The 23929-nt window shown below is 40.5% G+C and overlaps 1 protein-coding gene across 50 annotated transcripts in view; it reads right to left on the reverse strand.

The window, feature by feature from the left end:
* The window catches only part of ANK2 (ankyrin 2), a 332755-nt gene that overhangs the window by 76611 nt on the left and 232215 nt on the right, over positions 1-23929 (reverse strand). For 39 of the 50 annotated variants that reach the window (XM_072036850.1, XM_072036851.1, XM_072036849.1 and 36 more), the window contains 13 exons: positions 23385-23483; positions 21526-21723; positions 18734-18832; positions 18463-18561; positions 15856-15954; positions 14573-14770; positions 12457-12555; positions 11852-11950; positions 10295-10492; positions 8735-8833; positions 8530-8628; positions 6327-6425; positions 3735-3833 (listed from right to left, as the gene is read on the reverse strand). In XM_072036850.1, the coding sequence (XP_071892951.1) occupies positions 3735-3833; positions 6327-6425; positions 8530-8628; positions 8735-8833; positions 10295-10492; positions 11852-11950; positions 12457-12555; positions 14573-14770; positions 15856-15954; positions 18463-18561; positions 18734-18832; positions 21526-21723; positions 23385-23483 (1584 nt within the window). The remainder of the gene's footprint in view (positions 1-3734; positions 3834-6326; positions 6426-8529; positions 8629-8734; positions 8834-10294; positions 10493-11851; positions 11951-12456; positions 12556-14572; positions 14771-15855; positions 15955-18462; positions 18562-18733; positions 18833-21525; positions 21724-23384; positions 23484-23929) is intronic. The other 11 variants (XM_072036837.1, XM_072036872.1, XM_072036869.1 and 8 more) reach the window with 3 other exon arrangements.

Below are 23929 nucleotides of genomic sequence, written 5' to 3' on the forward strand. Positions count from 1 at the left end.
TATTCCCTGAATGCCTCCACCAATATGTTTGACTTTTCGCCCTGCATGCCTACAGCTTTTCACAGATACAACTGCAGTAGGGTGGCAAAGCCAGCTGTGACAGATGGAGAGCATGCTGTTGTTCAGGTGACATTGACCTTGTCTCTTCAGCAATACAGCAATGAGTTAACAAATGCATCCTACACTAAATAATAATAATAATAAAATATCACTGGCACCATGCTAAAGAAATAAACCCAGGTGAAGGGGGGGCTGTGCATTTTTCAAGTGAAATACCGAAGTGTACGTGAGTACCACTTTACTGGCATCCTAATTGCCATTATAATAATATTTACACAAATTTTAACACAGCTTTGCTATTGCCAGTTTGTAGGTCCCCCAGGTAAAATAGCAGAAAAGTCAGGAAAACAAAGGCAAAAGGAGATGATCAAGTTCTGAAGAAAGGGGAAAGAAGTGGACTGCCTAGGAGTCACAGATGCTAGTTTTTGCATGTTTGTTGTATTAACAAAATCTATTTAAGAAAACTTGTTTCCCCAGTTTGGCTTATGTACAAAACCCATTGGATAACAAGAACAGAGAAGTGAAAGGATGCTACAACACATGAATCCACAAGCTACAGGTATAGAGCATCTTCCCCCCTGCCTGTCAGGTATTTTGTGTATTGTCTTGGCATTCACTTAGATCTGCATACCCTAGTACATAAGGTTAATTTATCACAGCATCAATTTATTCATAAATTAGATTTGTACTGCTCCTGGATAGTAACAACCTCAGGCACTATTATTTAATTACAAAGAAGTAATGATACTGTATTTATTTCCTGATTTTCCCTGCAGTATAAAAAAACTTTTACATAATTTAACAACTGAAACACAGTTTGGAAAAATGAATCAATGTGTGTGTGCATGTGTGACTGTATTTCAGAAGAAAAACTCTGTAATATCATCTCTAGAACACTGAACTCAGTAAGAGTTATTAATGCTACATCAATTCCCAACAGAAGCTGGGAATTGTTTCGTTGTTGTTATTTTCAACAAAAATATTTTTATATTTTTTAATTGATAGGCACATTAAAAATGACAAATACAAAATCTGAAATCCTTGTCCAGTTCCATGAATGGCCCACTCACTATTGTTTAGGGCCACTGAGAACTCTATTCTGGACTTCACTTTAAGCTTCTGTATTGAAAACTTCCTTTGCAGGGCCAGAATTTCATGTGTTCACACAGAATAATTCAGATGGATTTATATAAACCTGCATGCACGTTCAGCAATTGCTTACTCAACAGCAGTACAGCATAAAAAAATCACAAGGCTCCTCCTGCATTAATTTGTCTAAAAGAAGACTATGCCTATTTGTATAAATAACCCAAACTCTATTGCACAGTAAACCTTTGAAAGTCTAGCTTATGCTGTTTAACTTCCATTTCATCTCTAAACAGAGTGAAAATATGTGCACCTTACTCTGTTGCTTTATATTCATGTGGCTCCACCAACAACTAAACTTGTAAAAATAAGAGGAAAATTTGTTCAAAGTTAGACCAAAGGCTTTGGCACTGGAGATTTTTTCCTCATCTCAAATGGCAGTGACTTGAATATTAATAAAGCATCAGCCTCTCTAACATCCTCCATGCATCACTCTGCTACAACCTCAGAGAATGAAGTAGCTATGGTGACAGTACCTTTTTGCACTGCTAAATGCTGGTTTGGCAATACCAACCTCATCATTTGGAGAACTTTATTGCAGGGAGTGCCTGTGAGTGCCTGCTATTTATCCTTCCTTTTTAGCACTTGTTCAAAATTGTGTTTAATCAACAGTAACCACCACCATCAACAACAACAACAACAGAGGTTTACATTCTGTATATCCCTAAGGTAAAAGATTCAGACAAATTCACATCTGAAAAATCTGCTGAGTTCACTGAGGGTTCCCACCTGGCTTTTAAAAATAGTGGTTTGTACACAGACACAGTGCAATATTTCAGATTTCTCTCATATGCAAGTATCAGAGTTCAGCTATGCAAGTAAGTTTCAGCGTTTGATTCAGCCCTAAACCTCAAGCATCTGGTATCTGGTTGAAAAGGCCACTACTCTCAAAGTTTAAAGAAACATTTATCCAAAGTAAATAACTCAGAGGTGTCTTTTCACAGTTGGATCCTTATTATTACAAAACATACTATATGTATATATGACAAGGTACAAGGCCCTACAGTGCTGTGCGATGTATGATAGAAAGGAAGTTACAAGTTATGTCAGGCCAGAATAGAAACAGGGTGACAGGACACAGCAAAGAATAGACTAAGAACAGCAAAGGTGTCATCTGAGAATAAAAAAATATATATGCTATAGAAAATAGAGCTAATGTTTCTTGAAAAAAATTATCTAGCTTTTATATTTTTTTAAATCTCTAGATATGTATGTGCTTATGCTTGTGTGTGTGTGATGTGCTAGATGGTCAAATCAGAACGTGAAAGAAGTATCAACAAAAATCTACAGTCCTTACGAAGAGACTTCTGGAATTATGTTGGAATTCCTTGTCCAAACCTGACTCAGTCTGATTTTTGCAGGTCTTTAATAAATTATGGCTCACTCTGTTTGTAACCCTATGCCATGCTACTTTTATTCCATCTTCCTCAGTTAATAACAAGGAGACTTGCCGTCAGCATGCAGCAAAATCAAATTTTCCCATTTCTTTAAACAAGAGTGCATTCCTTTGCCTTCCCCTAGCCCCCTCCCTAATTGAATAGTGGCATCTATTAAGCAATCTGTGAGCTCCTAAATGACATCTAGATCTGATAGGTTTTCTAGACTTCTGATCTTACTTGCATTTAAAAAATAAAAAATAAAAAAAAGCAGGATCCTACAAGAAGGTTCCAAGATAAAATGCAGTAATGGAAATATATAGTAAAATTGATTTCTTAAATGATGCACTATTTTTGATGTTGTCCCTTCCTAACTTCTAAAAAAAAGTTGTAGATGGGAGGTAAAATTACAAGCAGAGAAAGCCTTCCCCTCTCAGTTTGTCAAAATACATGTTTTTTCCTGGCTTAAAGCAACAGTACCACCTTGCCGATGGACAGCATCTACTAGTCACAAACCCTGAAAAATACAGATTACCAAGAGTGAGAGGACTGAACACATAAGGAAAAATTCTTCCGTATTTTGCAAAAACAGGATCCATTTGAACTGAAAGTGCCTTGAGTGAAAAAAACGATTGATGCGACTCAGAGCCATCTAGTGAGCATCATTAAGCTTGGCACCAGTCCACAGCTTGTAGAGTCCAAATGCTAAGAAGCCTGCTGTGGTGCGCTGCAATGGTTGAGCCCCAGCAGGTGTTAAAAGAAACGTGGAAATGTAAGAAGAGACTGAAGGGGAGAGGTAAAAAGACAAATAGAGAAGCAGGGCAGGATCTATACAACAACTCCCAAACTTCTGGGAAGTTTGGATTTGTGGCTCAGACCCATCTCCAGACAAAAAGTTTTACTCTGCCCCTCAGTAGTTGTTTTTCCCTCTGTATGCACATAAAATTTGTTAACTGGATCAGTAAAACCTGATGTATTGCACACACTTCTACATGCTAAAAAGATATTTTGAAAGCACTTTTGCAAAAACCTAACAGAAAAGGGGGGCTTAAACTATAAAGTAAGAAGAGGTACATGGGGAATCTGAGGGAAGAAAAGCAAGACAACATTCTGAATAAAGAAGAAAAACATTTTAATGCAGCTGCAACTCACAGTTGTGGTGGTAGTAATCTCCTCCGTTACAACCTTCAGCGTATCGACCACTGAGATATATCCCAGACGCCTAGCAATAGCTAAGGCAGTGTTACCATTCTGGAGAGAAAAAGAGAGAAGAGGAGAGAGAGAGAGAAATGAGAGGGAGGATTGTGATGTGAACCAATGAGATCACTCTCAACACTGCATGAGCCAGCATTTCCATCCAAAACAAGGCGCAGCCTAGGAAAATCACTGTTTTTTTACCGTTACATCTGACTCTGTCTTTGTAACTTCTTTAAGACTATAGCTCTGATTACCATGGTAACACAACACACTTACATCTGCCTGCTATTCTAAATTAAAAAAAAAAAAAAGTGCTGTATGCTTTAACCCTTCGGTAGTCAAATTCCACTACACAGACTGTCTCGTCTGCAGAAGTTCATGCTTCATTTTGCATAAACTGACTTATATTAAACATATTCTTCTTTAAAAAGTATTTTTAAATCTTACAGTTTCAATTCCAGTTGAAACTGTGAGATCTTTATCTGGTGCAACTCCTCTCTGAGGAATCCAAGATTACAGCTATATTCTCCACATGCACTTTAATTCCTCCTTACAACAAAAATGTATGTGCAAGAAGTACACAAAAGCTGCTGATGGTAACAAACACAAAAACAAGCCTATATGAGGCTTGGGTGTTGGCAACTATTTTCCATGTAAATACATTTACTTGCAGTTTAAATGACCATGATATAGAGATGTGCCATTCGGGAAATGCATATTACAATGATAATTTAGTAATTGTTTAGGCATATTTATCTCCAGTTTATCACCTGGAACATCAAAATAGATCGGGAGATAAGCACTATTAATTCAATTTTATGAACATAGATTGTAACCTTTCATTTTAAATGAACAGTAATTAAGATTGCCATCTGTCTCACTGCATTTGAAATTCCACTCAAACTGCCTCAAAATAGCGTCCGTGGCAATTTATTTCGAGGAGCTCTTCCATTGTAGCATAAGGCCAGCCACAACAGGAGGCAAAATTAATGAACCTTTTCATGAAAAAAATAAAAATAAGTATCAGAAACTTGCTAAATCGTCCATAACTCTTTTGAGGGAGTTCCTGCAGAACTGACTGATGGGACTGGCAGCCTGCTCTGAGTGACCTGGCTCTTTCTCTGCGATGTGGCAGGCCGTGGGCCCTGCGCCACGCAGCCTGGGGAGGGGGCAGAGGGACATAGTCCATGCCTCTTCATAAAGAGCTGCACACTGAGCTGTTTGACATCACTTTGCACTGAACTGAAGAACAACATGCTAGCCTGCTAGGGGAATCGTGGAAAGCCACCGTATAGCTCTTCACACTGTATTGGTTTCTCGCGTGATACCACTGCACTATGCGCAGGGTGTCGGCCTGAGGGTTTCTCTTCCTCCAGTATCAGCTTTAGTTACCCATCATTTCAGTTCTTCCGCATTAGCCTAGCTCAGCAGCCCTGAAGCAATGCAAGGTTTGTGGATTAGCACCACAAAATGAATAGATAAGCATCTTTACAGCACAAATAGTGTGATTGTTACTGTCACTTGCACATTAACTGCCCATATCCCACTCCCATAACCCCAGGTCAGCTGTCTCATGTTGAAATTCTCTTACGTCAACCCAAAGGTTGCAATATATGGACAAGAACAGAGTTAGAATCTTAAAAAGCATGCAAACCATGCAGTGCAGACACGTTCCTGAGACTCTGCTTGGGTTTGGGTAAGCGTTGGCATGACAGACCCAACTTGAGGACTGAATTCAAGTAAAGAAACCTTTGGCTGAATGTGTCCAGCAGAACCTTCAGGCCCAGAAGCTGACTAAAGATTTCCTGTTGATGATACACATATGCTGGTATCTTGGATGCATGGTTTGGATACTGGTGTCTTGGGTCATGGCACATAAACTGCTATCTTAGCTAACTTCACAGAAGATTATCCCATGTGACTGTCCCAGGACCAAACAGGTCCCCCCCAGTGCCAGTCTAGGCATGCACAATACACATAATACATGGTAGCCAGAGCAACTTTGGGAATGACCACAGGTTTTGGACTTTCTGGCTACATTTTAAAGATTTCCCAAGTAGAGGTGACTAACAACAACATCAACATGAAATAGAACAGTTGCATTCCCAGCTGACCATGGAAAAGGAGCTGTGCAAGAGGTTACTCATGGTCTTTGAAGAGGTATTAACATCCATGAACTTAGTAAGAACCTAAAACAGAGAACCAGTAGGTAGAGGGACAGCAATCTGGATTCAAATCTTCCAAGAAACCCAGGTACAGATTTCCGCTTATTTTTTATGGAAAAATATATCTCAAGATACCAATTCTCAAGATACCAACAGCTCAGAAATCAGTTTCTTCACGTCATATACAGCTTAATGCACACTAAGTTATATCTGAACTACCTTAAGAGTGTAAGGAAAAGGAGAGGAAGTTACATTTACACATCTGACAACCAGCTGTCTGAGGAATACGCTCACCAAAACAAAGACTTGCTATTAAGCATTAAGAAAGGAAAGGAAAGAACTATCTAGGGAAACATATTCCACAGACACTTCAAAGACTTACAGTGGTGATGGCATTGGGCTTGGCCCCGTGTTGGAGAAGAACATTGATGATGTGAGTGTGGCCTTGCTGAGCAGCTTGGTGAAGAGGGGTGTACCCATTCTGTTGTCCACAGTGGTCACCATAAAAGCAAACAAAGAACAACAACAACCAGCAGCAATTAGATTAGACGTTTTGGTTTGCTTAATTCTGCTCCTTTTGAGACGTTTCAAAAAGAAATCAGGCCATCAACTGACACAAAGATGATAAATCCACAGTAATAATAACATTCTTTCCCCAGATTAATGAAAACTTAAAGAAAATATTTTTATTCATCTATCATCTTACATCACACAATAAAAGCCAATTTCTGGATAGGAACAGCGAGGAACAGCAAATTAAAGTGGTATGCTAAAAACACAGAATCATAGCTGAAGCAGAGAATTTTTCTCTTTCTCTCGCCTCTTTGCTTTCCATAGAAGCCTTAAGCCTTTAAAATATTTGATACAATTTAAGAATATGTAATTTTTTAACAGCAGTGATTTCGTGTCATTTGCTTTTAAAAAGACTTACAATATATACCTGTTAAAAATGTCAATCATTTTAGCTTTACTTTCGCTTCAAAAAGGCCTGGTCAAGCCATAATTACACTGAAAAACATGTACACAATGTCTGTATGAACAAACATGCTTAACTGTATATGTTTATCTGCTCCAGTGATTCAATTCTGTTGTTACACAATACAGAAACACAGCCAAAGTGTACTTTGGCTAGTTGATCTGAGATGGTATTATGTAAGTCCAGTCAGGCAATTCATTTACAAAATGATTTGCAATTGGTTTGAAAGCAAGCAGAAAATAAACTGGGAGAAAATACCAAGTTGATGTCACTATTCAGGTAAAACCTGAGGGCAGGCCCTGAACACACTCTGAGAATCATCTCTTTCGCAACTCAACAGATGCAAGTAATGCTATGTACAACTAATTAAACAGCGATAGCTTAGAACTGTTACAGTTTTAAATGTACAGTAATGCACACATGGACTACTAAGAAATCAAAGGAGGATCTTACTGTAGGTTGTAGTGCAAAGTATAGTTACTATCTTAACTTAAACATCAGCGCAGTCCTTTAAAAACGGAGTTCAGTAATACTATTTTTCACTGGAGATGGCATAAAACATCCTGCAGGCACGAGAGCTTACTTATACTTCAACATGCCTACCCGGAATCCAGCCAGGATTGATTTGCTCTTTAAACCAAGTGCACAGTACTGGTTGACAGACTGCCCATATTCTTATTGGTCCCTTGACATGAGATTTTGGAGAAGCCCTGCCCCTTACTGTCATATAAACTCACTGACTTTAATGAAATTACTCTAAATTAGTGAAATACCTGGAGGAACTAGTATCAGAATTTGTTCCAGTGCCCCTGTACACATTGAGTGGGACCTAATACTAAAGGTACAAGTATGTATGCCCCTTTAGTTAGCTTCTAAATACCTCAGCTTGAATATTTCACAGTCACCAGAAAGTCTGGTTTTTTATATACTCTGGAGATATGCACATCTGGCTACACAAGGCATCACATTTGTTTGCTAGGCACACCAGTCTATGTTTAAAGGAATTGCTGAAGTTAGTCATTAGACATTCAGTCTGGCAATTTGGTCCACTTCAGTAGAACTGTTCAATAACAGGAGACCCAGCTCCATCTTGAAACAAAACAAAATGTCGCCAGGAAGCTGCATTCTCCCACTGCTGCTGCTTCCTTTCCCAAAGTCATGCCACCCATGCTTTGATTGACAATTCTTCCCACTCTTCTCCCGACAGACTGGAGAGAATCTGGCATCACCCTCACAGTATTTGAATTGTTATTTATCAGTTTGGCAACACACAGGTATTACACTGGTGTAAACCATGTGTGAATGCGATCAGAAACAAGCTTGCATTTGTTAGTTGCATATGAGAATAAAACAAAAAAACACCAGCACCAAAAAAATAACCCCTTACACACACCCAAAGAGTTACCTGACTTTTCTTTTGTGAACACTACACAAGGAGATGTAGCAGACAGAATGCATTCCAATACAGCCACAAATCAGCAGATATGGACACCTACCACCCAATAACTGTAGTTTCATAGTGAGAAAAGCACCTAGTGGTGTGTATCAGCAGCGCTTGGTTGAAAACTTCATAATAAAGAGCAAAAGAAAGCAATGAAATATTCTTTACCTTTGTTTTAGCATTGACATTTGCTCCCTGCTTGAGAAGAAAATTCACCATTTTGATGTTTCCATAGTGACATGCCACGATCAAAGGTGTGTAACCGAGCTACAACAAGAGAACAAGGAAATAAAACTGCAAGCTCAGTGGAACATTCCTTCACAACGATAGCACCCCTTGGCACACTGGAGACAGTAGTCACTCCATGATTTACCTTTGTCTGAGCATCCTGGTTTGCACCATGTTTTGTGAGTATTTCGGCAACATTCACTTTATCCTCTTGAGCTGCAAGGTGTAAGGATGTCAGCCCGGTCTGGAGATAGAATATATAAAATAAATAAATAAATAGGGGTAAAAATAAAATCTTCTTTACATGAGAAATCGAGCCTTTCTCACTTTTGCATCTTTAAAAAAAAAAAAAAAAGAAACCAGACCCTAGCTATAGCTTAGAAATGTGGGTGTTTTTTTTTAAACAAAGTAGAGTTGATGTTTCTTCTGTTCCGGCTGACAAACAGCTCCACAGCAATTACATCACCAGAACCACAGCGTAAATGTTTCAGGAATCAGGGATCACATTCATATTTTATACAATAATGTCACTGGAGAAGCTGTTATTAATGGAGAAGCCCATTAATAAATTAGGGCAGGAAGCACACTCATTGGGCTTCCCACTCCTCAGACGGGAAAAGGAACCTTGACAACTGCAGGCACAAGTCAGAATGAAGAAAGGAACTCCAAAAATAGATCCCATTCAAAGACACCAAGGATGCAACTTTGACTAAAAGCTCTCTGTGATCACGCAAACAGTGCTCGCCCATGAACAAGGAAGAGAACAAATTTTGAAAGAGAAATGAAAACTGCCTTGTTTTTAATTTTTTATATAACATATTACACTAATTCCAGGTAATGAGACTTGAGCCTTCCATATTGTACAAACAAAAGCTGCAGCCTTCTGACCTCAGGTGTGCAAGATTTATATATATGTGCATGGATAAATCTGGTGACCTATAAAGACCTACAGTAATAGGTTTTTGAGGAGCCAGCTCATTTTCTTTATAGGGCTCATCATGTAAAACCATAGAAAATCCAAAAGACTGGAAAGGTCCTCCAGAGCATTATTTTCTACTCACTACTCCACTGATACTGTTGTTTTGTTATTTGCCAGAGGCTGCCAATTTCTTCCACTCAGAAGGAAGGCTGAAGGGTAAAATATATGAGGAAAAGAGCCTTTGCTGGCATGAGCACTAAATTCTTTTGGACTGTAGCTCTCAGGTTTCTGTTATACGTTATTAAATCAGCCCATGGGCCCACAACCTCTGAATTTTACATTCCTCCTCTTTTGCAACTAATGTAAAATTCTAGCAGCGTATATGAAACAGCTCAGGGATGGCAAGGTTGCAACACAACAAAAATGCTGCAGTCCTGCCTTCTTGAATGTCTCAGAAAACGTTTTCTCCTGTAAGCCCTCTACCAGAGCCAGGTGTTACACCATTTTCCTCCAATCGTGGCAAACAGCTGCAGCTGCTCCTGTGGGCTACCCGGTACAGCCATTAATTGCATGATGTAAGTTAACTGGTCAATCTATCTGCCATGCCTTGGTTTCCCCTCCACGCTTCTACTGTTCACTCACTTGTCATCACTTCTGCAGGCTCACAAATTCACATATAAGGAAGTGAAGCAGACAATTTCTAACGACACTACATCATTCTCATGCTGTGCTTTGTATCTTAGTGGGTACTCCCACCATAGTACTTCATCTCCAGTTGTGAGTTACCTTTGTTGCCACATGGATATTGGATCCTTTCTCCAAAAGCAAGGTCACCATGTCAGTGTGACCTTCTTGGGAGGCCAAATGAAGTGGGGTCACTCCCTGTTTGGTCAAAATGTTGGTCTCAGCCCCGTAGTTCAGTAGAGTGGTCGCTATCTGCATCTGATTTTTCTTGGCAGCGATGTGCAGAGGGGTGTATCCATTCTAACAGATGTCAGGAAACAAAATGAGAACAAAGTTAACAGCCACGTAAGCCTAGGAAGTCAGACACCTATGAACCAGGTTATTTCCTGTTACCCCATATCACTAGAGATGGGACTCCGTTTATATTTTCAGTGCCAGCCATGTCCCACATTGCCCTGATGTTCTGCTGCTGTCGCTGGCTGTTATTTTCTCCATACAAACTGGAGCAAAGCAGGCACTCGCTAGGCAGACAGGACCTAATACCTCCAAATTAACCTGAGTTTGACACCTATATTTTTAATAACCTATATCGTAAATATTCGCCTCTGACTGATGGGTGACATTCCCTGGGATGAACGATGGGTGCACACTCTTCATTACACTACGTGTGGTTTGGGATCGTGTGGGTAGAGGTGTGTTTGCATATGGGATTTTGATACGTGTCAGTCATGACTCTGGTTGGAAACAGGGATAGGGATGAATGCTTCTCTGATCAAATTAACCATTCAAGCAAAGGAGAAAGGTGCTGATGGTATTTTCTGGCAACTTCCCACCTTTAGTTGCTTTACAGAGCACCAAGTGGGAAAATTCTGGCTCAGAGCAAACAGTCTCTGTTGGAGGTGTTCTCTCGGTTGGTCTGTGTCTTCTTAAAAGGGAGCTTTCCCGAGCTATCCTACTACAACTGAAGCTTTCCCAGCATAAACAACAGCTCTCCTATCATCACTTCAAGGACTGGCTCTATTTTTTAGCAGCATGTAAAAAGCAGTCTCGTACAGGGTAGAACATGCTGAAACCGGTACCAATTCTCTTGTTATTCTCTCCTTTTGTTAGCCTGTGCCTAGCACAGTGATATCATAACACAATTCCTAATCCCAGAATGAATTCTGCTTATGTGTGGTCAGAATATACACATGGTTTCTAATATTACACAATCCTAAAGTGAGTTCCAACTATGACTAAAGCTCGCAAATATAAAAATGGGCAGAGAGAGGCATATATATGCATACACATATCTATTTCTTCTTTTTCAGGGAAGGTCTGGAAGAAGAACAATTTGGGCAGGGTGTCAGTCATCTAGTTGGAAGCAGGGCCAGCGTCCCAGGTTAATTAGGGACCAGCCAAGTCACATTTTGACCACCTCCAAAGATCCCTGGGGCAACCTGCTCCAGGCAGTGAGCCCTCCACCCCTTGGAGGCTTTTTTTTTTGTTGTTTGTTTTTTTTTTTTTAATTTACATTGAACTGCAATTTCCCCCATGCCCGATGACACCTGGTACCGCCTCCAGCTTTCCACAGAGGATGGGGAAAAGCGTTGGGAAGGAGGGGAGGGAGGACGGAGGCTGGTGGCCATCGGGGTGGCTGTTTGGGCGGCCGGAGCTCACCTTGGCGGTCGCGTGGGGCGAGGCGCCCTTCTCCAGCAGCAGCAGAGCCACCTTCTGGTTGTCGTAATGGGCCGCCACGTGGAGGGGCGTGAGGCCGTTCTGTAAGGGTGGTTAGCAAGCGTTAGCGGGGCGTGGGGCAGCGGGGGGTTAACGTTAGCAATGGTGACCAGAAACCACAGGCAGTGGGCTAGGCTGTACGATATGGGGGAGAAGCAGCTGAGGGTGAACACGAGCAGCCCTCAGAGAACCCGTTCCCGCAGCACAGGGAAAACTGGCCTCGCCCCCGTGTTGGTTTTTTTAATTAGGATTTTTACAGTTTAGACAGCCTGGTGGCATCGGTGTTTCTTGAGCCACAGAAATACGTTTGTTCTCCCAACCGCACACAGCGTGCCCTCCTGTGAGGAACCGAAATCCAATGGGCAGCAGCACTGCCTCCGAAGCTAATGCCCATAATCATCAGCCTCGGGAGAATGTGATCTTAATAAAGCTAACACGACCATCTGAAAGCAGCTGCAGGCTTCCTCCGCATGCACGTTTCACACAGTTAGACCCTAAGTAAGAATCCAAACCACTGCTGATTGTTGTTTCCTCTCGCTGGTGAGTACCTTGCCAGCCGAATCGGGAGAGGCGCGACGCTGCAGAAGGAGTTTTGCCACTTCCAGGCTTCCATATTTGGCCGCCACATGTAAGGGTGTGAATCCCTTCTGAAAAATTTCGGGAGACAGAAGAAAGCGCTTGTGTTAAAAACCACATTGACATCTCCCTTTCAAGAACCACGTCACTAAACTAGTAGTTCTTCAAGCTACATTCTAGCTGTTAGAATCAATCACCATCTCTAGAAATAGCATCATCCCTTAAGAGCAGTTTAGAAGCATGAAATACAAAAAATACTTTCCCCTTTCATTATCCTGTCCAAAGTACATGGCGACAGTGTGTCAGACATTTTATCTGATACAGATTCTGCTAGCAACATACACTGTGTGGGCAATGAAGGCACTTGTACAAATTCCTATTCCAAACCAGCTGCATTTTCCAGTTTCATGATGACAGCTTTAGAAATATTTCTTGTGTCAATTGTTGCCAGTAACAATGAAACACCAACTAAATTCAGCGAGACAAGCTCCAAGCCTTATATTTCTTCTTGAAAGAGTTTGTAGAAAAATGATTTCCATTTGTGCTTTTTTTGTTGTTGTTTTTTTTTTTTTTTTTTCCTTTTTTTAATCTATATGGTCACCAACCTCTGCTGCAGCCTCTGAACTTCAGCTAAAAAAAGTCATGCCTGACTCAACGCTAGTGCTTTTGGAAACATTGGAAACATGTGGCAAGACAAAAATCTTGCCTTTTGGAAAGAGTCCTTTTCTATTTGTTCTAGAATGCTTGTCAGTAAAGCACAAACATAAGGTCTGTGTCAAGCTAACATGCTGCTTGCCTACTCGTTTAATTTTAAATATCACGTTGATAAGGAAAACTCATGAATGCAAGACAGTAGGTGGCAGACTGCACCACTGCCCTGACTGTAATTCCAGGGAACTACAGTGACCTATTTGCCTGACACATAAGGGATGTGTAATGATTATTATCATCACAACTTGTTCCATTAATCCCACCACAACAAAAGTTTACGTCAGGGAATCAAAAACATTTCCAGCTCATGAATCACGGGTTTGTAGAAAGATTATCTAGAGGGCTACATCTTTCCCTCATAATTATAAAATGTTTCTGCAGTACTAAAGCAACTGTCATAAAGCCGTATGGAAAACTGGGGAAGTATTTAATGTATTTTTAACCGTTTTAATGTGATTTAACAGACGGATAAAAGGAGAACAGCAAGCATTCCCAGTAATCCATGGATCATAATTTCAGATTGCTAGTTTAGTCTTGTGAACCCTGGAAGACACCCCATGATTCAAAAATACGTTTTAAACTACAACTGTGATATCAGGGGTACTTCTTTAGACCTAAAACAATGGTAAGAATCACTTATTCACGTGATAAATTTAGAAACGTTATCTTGGCACATAATTCTATTCACAGTACCTATTTTCTTATGTGTTCATCAATGTTATGAATGTATTGGTAACCATTTTTGTCTAAGAAAACAGCAATATTCCACAGATTATTTCTTTTGTCATTCTAGAAAAATGGCCTATTGTGTCATATGCTATCTCATTTATAGAAATACTGAAAATAGATTCAGAATTAGATGAGTCTGGACAGATGCTGAATTGTATAAACATGCATTTAGGAACATTCCTTTCAGCTAGTACAGACCAGATTTATTTTACTATTTAAATAAACAAGTTTCTGAAAAGCAAGCAGGCCTGTTCATTAGAAAAAAAATAAATTGCTTCCTCCTCCCAAATCTGCATTTTATACTCTGAAAATGTTTGGAAAAAATCCCTACTTGTAACACAATGGGATAGAGATGAACGAGGACTCCAGGTACATTTAAATTTGTTGTGGCAATGTATTTTTCATGACCTGCATTTTGCTCCTGTGGGAACCAAACTCACAACTTCAGATGACAGCAAAATATGTCAAAATTTGATTAACTTCTGATGTTACTTCAGTCTACTGGGTTACTGTGGATTAAATAAGAACAAAAAAAGACCCAAACTAGCTCAATTTCTCAGAGTGAAAGTACATTCTTCATGAAGCAGACCTGCACAGGAATGCACTGCCTGTGCTACCAGAATACAGACACAAAGCATTTTGTCTTACTTTGGTGGACATGGAGTGTGAGGCCCCTGCCTCTAGGAGCACTGACGCAACATCAACTTGTCCCTCTCTGGCAGAGATGTGCAGTGGGGTGTACCCATTAGTCGTTGCAGCATCAGGGTGGGCCATGTGCTGGAGCAGAAGCTGGACAATCTCTGTTTTACCCAAGCGAGAGGCAATGTGCAGTGGAGTCTGTTCTTCCTACAACTCAAATTGAGTAGATAATTAGTGCAGGTAGAACTATCCTGAACACAATATTGTGTTTGATCCCAATGGCTGTCTCTATGCATTGGTCTTGCAAAAATCTTTACAACTGATAATACAAAGAAGGCAGTAAAGGAGGGCTTGCCGGTTAATTCTGGAGATGAGCTTCAGCAATGTCTTATCAGAACAGAAAGAGAAGAACTACGAAGAAAAACATTTTTTTCCTTTTCTCAGTAATACGACACAGCTTCCATCATTTGCTTTCCTCTGTGTTCTTATTTGTTGTACATCAACTACCTTGCTCTTCCAATTGTCCCCTTGGTTTCAGAACCTGGCAGTAACTGCTACCCAACCTCCGATGCTTGGATTTAGGACGCTGCTGTGCATCTTCTTGGTTTGATGGAGCAGCTATTGTTGGTCTCAGCCAAGTATATTGTACAGGGCTTGGCTAGAACCAGAGTTAATTTTCTTCACAGCAGCACATAAAGTGCTGTGTGTTAGATTTGTGACCAGAACAGTGTTAATAGTACACTGGTGTTTTAGGTATTGCTGAAAAGTGCTTACACAATGTCAAGGCCTTCTCTGTTGGGAGGCGATACAGCCAGGAGAGCTGACCTGAATTGACCAGAGTAATCCATACCATGTAACGTCATGCTCAGCAATAAAACTGGGTGGTAAGTTTTTCCGAAGGAGCTGTTGCTTGGAGACTGGCTGGGCAGCAGTCTGCTTGTGGGAGGTGGTGAGTGATTGCCTTTCCTTCACTTCTAGGGGGAGGGCTTGTTTTGTTCCAGTTTTTTGTTTCTGTTTTTTTTTTCTTTCTCCTTCACTTATTAACCTGTCAACCCAAAAGTTTGTCTGACTTCTGACCTTCTGATTGTCCCCCCCATTCCCTAGCACGGGGAGAGAGCAAGTGACTGAGATACCAGCCGGTGTCAACCCACCGCACACATTCTATACATTATTGGTTTTGGAACCGTTTCAGGTGTGCTCAAATAAAAATGAAATTGCTCTTCCTTTGCTCCCCTGCTTCTGCTACATTTTTGAGTAAGAGAAAGCAAAAAAGTTATTAGCAGAACACCTACCCTGGCTCGGGCATCAACCAAGGCCCCGTTTCTCAGGAGGCAACGAACTACTTCCACCTGCCCAGCACGTGCTGCCATGTGCAGCGCCGTTTCTCCACGCTGCAGAAAAGCAAAAAAGTGTCAGTGTCCCAAACCTCTGTGAAGAAACAGAGCTCCGATGCTGCAAACTCTGCCCATGCTTCGGCTCGTGTAGAGCCCCGTGTTTCTGCCCAGAGAACCTGGCTTCAGAGCCAACAACAGGCTGTTAAGAACAGTGTGTGCATACATGTCACCGGGTTGTGGTCTGCAAACTCGGTGATCCTGGACAAACATAATAACACTCCAGAGGGTTAGGATAAAAGTCTGGTTTATACAATACTCTGCCTTATAGAGTCCCCTGGTCACATGCATTCCTCAGTCTTCTACACACGGATGCATCAGCTTGTGCACCATACAGGAGGCATGAGTGTATCGAGCCCATTTCTCCTGAGGGACAGTGAGGCACACAAGCCTCAAGATGGAAGGGCATTTTTTTTTTCCAAATGCTCTCCTCCTGCACGCTGTGTGGAGCTGGCAGCTTTAAAAGTCCTTGCAGTGGCTGTGCACAACTGAGCCAGCACACAAAATGTGTAAAATCTGTGCTCAGCAGCCCAGCTCTATCTGCAGGCTACAGAATAAATGCCATTCCAAGCCTTTTGCAGCCCACAGAATTTGAAGGAGTGTATGAAACTTTGGAAGGCTAACTGGAGTGATGTGGAATTTCAGATCTGAATAACGAAGTACAGATGATACATTCAAAGCATAGATTTGCACAGGAACACTGAAAGTGACTGCTCCTTGATGATAGAGTTTCAAGCTGAATTTTGCACAGTTCAACATTCTTTGAGCTTACTGTCATAAAGTGGACTAAAACAGTCCCTGTGCAGCTCATCTACATCTGGTGATGTAGGTACTGCGGCAGTTCTGCAATCAAGAGCTCTGTATTTACCTGTTATGTTATGACAACACAGCTTCTATGTGTTAAGTTCCTTCTCCTTACTATAGAACTGGACCATATTTTATGACTGTCAAGGTGAAATATAACTGCCAAAGCAAACACTCTTGTCAAGACCTTTTGCATCAGAAATCATGTCTACTTGTCCTTCTGCCTAGATGTAGCAAAAGAAGCAACCTGAGTTTAGCTTCTGTTATGAATTTCTAATTAAAGCAAACTGTCTTCACCTGGAGTTCATTTATTTAGTCACTTTAAAATTAACATTGTATTACCCGCTCCAATTACTAAGTAGGCAACAAACAAAATCCCAAAGCCCCAGTTACAAACCTCAATATAGAATTTCATCTATATAAATTTTATTACCTGAAGAATGAAGTGTTTAAAATGTGAACAAATTTTACATTTCTTACCCTCTAAAGATCAGACTGCTATAAAGACCCTTTTGTACTTGAATTAGCAAAGCAATTTAGCTTTTGAAAACAGTTAGTAAACCAACAGGGAACTTCAGCTTACGAAGTAAAAGCCAAGACACCTGTGTCGCACAAATTGTAAAGCATTAAACTTTGCACAGAAGTATCCAGTAATACCACCACAATACTTTTAGTTGCTTCCACAAAAATTTCGTGTTGGATTCCGTATCATCAATAAAGTTTTTACGTAAGAATTGCTTCTATAAAGAAGTAGAAAGCAGTAAGAGGTTTTCTCAAGAAGAGTCTGTTCTAACAATTCAGGCAAACATCCCCGCATGCTGAGCGCTGTCACTGGGTTCCATTTAAGATTTTTCTAACTGATGGGAAAAACTGCCAAGTCCAGCATACCTGAATTAATTTGTTGCTGTTGTTGTTTTCTTGCTGGGAACATTTATTTGTAACATTACTTGCTGGTAAAGAGCTGCTTTTGAAGTGCGGACAGTCAGCAGTTAAATATTTGTTTATACTGACAAATAAAACCAGTAAGATATCTATGAAATATAACTCAGGAAACTATCGTGTTCTTTTTATTATTATTATTCTTGGTAACTAGGCTATTGGTACACAAACACCATTTCTATGGTAAGTCAGGTTCTGCATTTTGTTACCTCCCAAAGGTCACATTTTCTAGGTTTACATATGTTCTTTCAAAAGGCACTAGGTCCTGGAATTTCCTGTATAAAAGCAACATCTTGAGTTTAACATTTTTGTTTAATTGTTAGGTTTAAGCATCTCATCTCCTTTCACTAGCACAAATGGCACAATTTCATGACAGCCAGCAAGACTGCGCAAGCAGAAACTGGAGCCATTTGGATATAAATTTCATCATTCTGAACTGAAACACAGTCTTCTCTGTGACTTGGCTTATATTCACAGCTTTGAAAGTGTTTGGTGAGCTTTGTCTGTTTTTAAGGGCAACTTTTACATATTCAGGCATTGCTGAAGAGTACGTGAAACCACAGGTGGCTTACAATGCCTATACAATAGTTATTTTCCCCTCAGTGGTGATTGGGAAAGGTGCTAGGATAATTTATCCTATATAATATCCTATGCAATAAGGTAATGAAATATCATTCAAATGTGACCTTTGGTTGAACTGCATGGTAGGCTGGGCCCCTCTGAAGGAGGCATCACACAGATGATTCTAGTCAAAGCCATACTCACAATGTTAGTGACATCGGGAGAGGCTCCGTTCTGCAGCAGAAGGAGGACTATGTTCAAGTGGCCCATAAATGCAGCCACATGTATTGGTGTGAGGCCCGACTGCGAAACAAAGCAAGAGCAGTTTTACTCCTCTGCACGGGCATAGGGGAGGGGCTTCTTTGTTTCATTAAAACATAAGTGAAAGTGAGGCATGACAGGAAAGAGAAAAAAAAGGAAGCAAAAAAGGAGAGAGAGAAGGAATGTTTCTTCAGGGTATGAAACATTTTTCTACCTCTGTTATAGCCTGGATTGAAGCCCCATATTTCACCAGGAGTTCCATGACTTTGATGCGATTTTTCTTGCAGGCAATGTGCAGTGGAGTAAAACCATTCTGTGCAAAAGACAGTCATGTTAGTTAAAAACATGCAACTACACTTTCCACACAGCTCCATGCTGGCACGCTGGGAGCAGAAGGGTTAGAGTACCAGAAGCAAATTTTCTTTAAGCACAAGAGGTTATGAATTACAGACATCTCCCAGTAGTTTGAGGCAGAACAAAGCAGTGCTGCTGCTTTCTTCTCAGGCAATGGAGAGAAACTGAACTTCCACCTCTGAAAACCAAATACAGACATGCCTGTTCTGACTTGCAGGTGCGTGTGCGCACGTGTGTGTGGATGTATCTGGTTCTGAAGACTGCACATGTGTGTGTGTACAAATGATTTGCAGTAGCTTCCAAGATTGCCTAACACAAGAAAAAAAATAAAAGAAACAATAGTGGTAACTTTGAAACCAGTCAGTCTTCTGAGATGTACAAAGTGCATTTTGTACCTCTCTATAGACAGAACAGAGTATTTCTTCCAGATTCCACCTCATTTTTTGTCTTTATCTTGTAGGCTTGTGCAAGCCTTAAGCACCTATGTGTATTTATTTTGTATTTGCGCATCAATCTACAGTATACTGTATTCGTGTTTGTGTGCATTTGCAAGGACACCTTAAATTAATTGCCCTACTTCAGCTGTGGTTTCACAAAGTCTCAATATATTTGTGGCCCTTCTTCCTTTATTCCTGCCCTGCTGAGTCACAAAGCACTGCAAGCAAGGTATCAGCCCTCATCCGGGTTAAAACTAAATAGGACAGGGCAGGAACAGGAATGAAAGGGGAGTGGAAAAGGGAACATCTTAAACCAGTATTGCAACCTAGCAATCTTATACTGTGAGACAGTAGGTTTAGTGTTGTGCTTACAAGCAGCAGATACTTGTTTCTTTCGAAATGCTCATTCGGTAAGACTGGGGCTCTTTCAACAAAGCATAGCTTCGTACCGTGTATGAAGCATGTACACATGCTTTGACTTTAAGCTCTTTTTATGTACTGTTACTGCTAATACAGGTTAAGTGTGTGCCTAAAGCTAAGCAAACGCATTATTCACTGTATTGTCAACATTTTAGTGAACAGCACAAGTAACGTGTTCAGACAATGTCAAATAACTGCTGTATTTTCTAATGAGAGGGATCAGTATTGCTAAACACTCAACTAGTAGCAAACAATTTATCAGTGAAATCTTAGGTCCTAGGAAGAGACACATGACAGATTATTCTACCGTCAGCTTCTGTTAAGAGAAATGTTAATTACTAGTTGACTTGAAGGTACTTTAAAGCATACACAGATTGGAAAAGCTGAGAGCTCATATAGTGCTTGTATCCCTAAATTGTTTTGCAAATAGTCATTATTATATTTTTAAATATAATGAAAATAAATTATTTGTAAAATTTGTTCCATCACAGTACTCTCTGCCGAATATTACTATTAGCCTTCCCTAGTTTCTTAAGAAGTAACCAAAACCATTAGATATTCTACCTCCTGCACATCATCTCTCAATATATTTCATAGGGAGTTTTACTGTTTCAGAAGTTTTCGTATTTTCCACTTAATTTATTGCCTGAGTTGATTTGACTTTCCTATTTCTATTTAAGCAAGAAGCAGTTTGATGAGCGAAGGCATAAAAAAAATAGTACTAACAGAAATCATGTATTTAATGTATTAAATACTGTAAACAAGCCAGAGGTGACAGGTCCCTGATGGGGGAGGAATCGCGAGAGTATGAGAGAGGGGGAAGGAGAGAAGGAAGGAGCAGCCTGAGCAGTTCTCCTTTCCTTTCAGCATAGATGTTTCTCGGGGAGGGAGGAAGGGAGAGGGAGGTATATTCTGGTCATGGAAGGAAAGAAAGAAGATGTGGGGGCTAGCATACAATGTGTATGTGTGGGCAGCTGAGGAAAGTACAGCTATAGATAATCAGAAGACTGGCAAGAAAAACAAGTCAGGATGAAAACAGCATTGAAAAAGACCAACCAATTGAAAATGATGCTGGAAAAAACCAAACAAGAAAAACATAAGATGAGGAAGGAAGAAAAAGGGGTTATGAGATTTGCAAGTATAGAGAGGTCAAGAAAAATGACAGAGCAGAAGAAATATTGTCTGGGTTTGGATAGATTAGACTCTTGAAAGCTTTTTATGCTCCTGAAGTCAAACATGATGTTTTTCTCTTAGTTAGGAGATGATGGTTTGCACAGTGAGTGAAAGGAATCATACCTGTTTTCATGTAAGCATCAGAAGAAATGTTTTTTAAAAAGGAAGGAACATGGCACCTAATACAAGGGAATGTATTAATCTGATAAATACAGAAATATTAGTTTTGTCATATATTTTCTCCATGCCGATTAGCTTACTGATTCAGTTGAAAGTTTTTGAAAATTATTTGTGTATCACAACATAGTATGAAAAACTAAGCTATCAATTCAACAAAATACCAATGCATAAGTTACCATCACCTAGAAACAGCTGTGACTTTAGGAACTCTGTGGAGCGTCCAGACCTGACACTACAGCCACTGGTCATGGGACATGGTGCATGACTAGGCTTAATGATAGGAGACAGAATACTGGTAATGAGTAAGTGTGGCAACCCCTTTGTGACTGCAACTATTCAGGGTTGTTGGAGTTTCTTGACAGTTTTCACTTGGCTTTACTAGGAAGAGCTACTCATCTGCCCTTGGTAGGTTTGCTATGTGACACAGGTGGGACAGGTTTACCAGGGCACGAGCATTGGGATTTGCTCTCTTGTCCAGAAGGAGCTTGGTGACACGATAGTGGCCACAGTGTGCGGCCACGTGAAGGGCGGTCAGGTAGTCCAAGGTGACATCGTCCACAGGAGCTTTGTGCTGGAGGAGATGTTTGACACATTCCACGTGGTCCCCCTGGGCCGCCATGTGAAGTGGGGAGAGCCCATTCTGTGGCAAAAGAAAAGGAATGGTAACTTCTAGCACCTCTCTCCTAAATAACAGCACATTCTCAAAGAATGCCACTGGGACTTCGCAGAGTAATCCCATCACCGAAACAGGGCTGCATTTGAGCTACAGATGGAATTAAAAATAAAAACTCTAGTCACCCTTCCCCTTCCAGGAAACGCACTGAAATTTAGAGAAACATTATATAATTAATTAAAATCGGTTGTTAATCAAAGGAAAATAATCTAAGGGTCTTGCCTTATGATTTAATATTTAATAAAACATATTCAACATATTATGTTGAAATCTGTGGGAAGCAGACAATTCAAAGGGAAGAGAACTCTTGCTAATAATATGCATAACATTTTACATGTGATGAGAGATTTAAAAAGCACCGTGTTTAAAACAGGCTATAATACAGAGACTCGAACTGGTAACTGAATTGGTGTGGTCAAAGTGACTGTTACCTGGAAGGAGGGAATTATTCACAGTACAGTTCTCCTCTGCTTAGTCCTCAACACAGGGGAATGTCCAGATGCTGCCATGGCAGCCCAGATGTTTTGCCCTAGCTGGCAACCTCTGCCTTTGAATGGGAGCATGTGGGAGTCCTGCCTGAAGCACGCACAATATATGTGGTAGGGTCTGTTCTACCAAGGTTTTCTACCTCTTAGTGAACTGAAGGGTGCTGACAGACAGGGTACACCTAAGCACCTTCCCCACCAAAGGGAGCAGAGAAGGTCTAAGGAATTTTTTTTTGCCTACAATTACCATCTCACTGTATAAAGAGATGATCTGGACTACTTAGTGCTACCAAGGGATACAAAGCTTGAGGACATCCTTACTCAATGTATCTGATATGCATGCAACTCAGTGATAAAACCTCCTGAAGACTATCAAGAGAAAATATTACTGGTCTCCAGTAAGTACAACAATGGTTCAGAATACACTAATTGCCCTTGTTTAGAGCCCTGTTTGAGGGAGTGGGGCTCAATAAAGCATGCAGTGGTCTGAAAATGATACTTAAATTGCTTGCTGCAATACTTTATTCCACTGTTTTGCAGCTAATGATACCAGCTACCTTTGTCGGACACTCTGAAATCTACTGATGTGAAGTGCTGCTCATTGAGGTTTGTTATTATACTACAAGGGTCTTTTTCTCACTGTTTTGACCAAAGAGACAGTATTTCTAATAAATGCATTCATCTTAGATGTACTCTTTTCGGAAATCAATAAGAAGACACTGAAATAATTTTCCAAGTATGAAATAGTCCATAAAAATCACAGGTCCTAATTAGTTTATATGAAGGATAGGAAAATATATACCTAGAATCAGTTCTCTGAAATGTCTGACCCACCTTTTCCATCTTTCTGTCTTACGGCTGTAAGAAGCCACAGAAGTGAAGTGCTTTCAATAGCACTGTACTTCAGGTGTTTAGTCTGGGATTACAGAGAGGAGTATTGAAGTATACACTGTTTCACATCTTTGGAAAGCATAGTTCCTAATTATGTAAGAAAACCTTATTTCTGGACCATTATGCCCATTAATACATTTCCTTTGGGAGAACTGAAATGTTCCTCTCTTCTTCCTCGTCCTTTCAGTGACATTATACATGATTTGGAAAGTTATATAGAGCTGTTACTGTGTCTTCTAATACGGCACTCACCTTGGTCCTTGCAAGCAGTGGGGCACCTCGTTCCAGAAGCAGTTCCACAACCTGGTCATGGCCACTTCTTGCAGCACAGTGGAGTGGGGTGAGTCCATCCTTAAAGCAAAATGAGGGAAAGTAAATGAGCACATCCTCCAGTGTCCATTATGGCACTCTGAGAAACACCCTTGCAACAACACAGCCCCACAAATGTGTTAAAAAGCTCACTTATTGACTCCTAACTGAAGCTGGCTCCATTATATGAAGTTTCCTCCCTATTTTTCCTTGTACTAAGATTACAGTTTCAGAGAGGAAGCCCACTGTGTGTTGGAAGCCTTATCAAAGAGGATAATGTGAGCATGCATTGCCTCCTCCTCTCTGTCTCCTCTGCATGGATTTGAGATTGTACTGCCTCTCTGGTTAATGTGTGCTAGGCCAGAGATGCTCTGTTAATCAACCCGTCCTCTGGATAGCTTTTGATACAGAGATGAAAGAAGAAATGTCCATGCTAGAAAATTTGTCCTAGAATTTATTTTTTTTCAAACAGGCAGCAGGAGAAAGGC

The sequence above is a fragment of the Anas platyrhynchos genome, chromosome 4 (genome assembly GCF_047663525.1).
Source record: "Anas platyrhynchos isolate ZD024472 breed Pekin duck chromosome 4, IASCAAS_PekinDuck_T2T, whole genome shotgun sequence".
In the NCBI taxonomy this organism is placed as follows: Eukaryota; Metazoa; Chordata; class Aves; order Anseriformes; family Anatidae; genus Anas; species Anas platyrhynchos.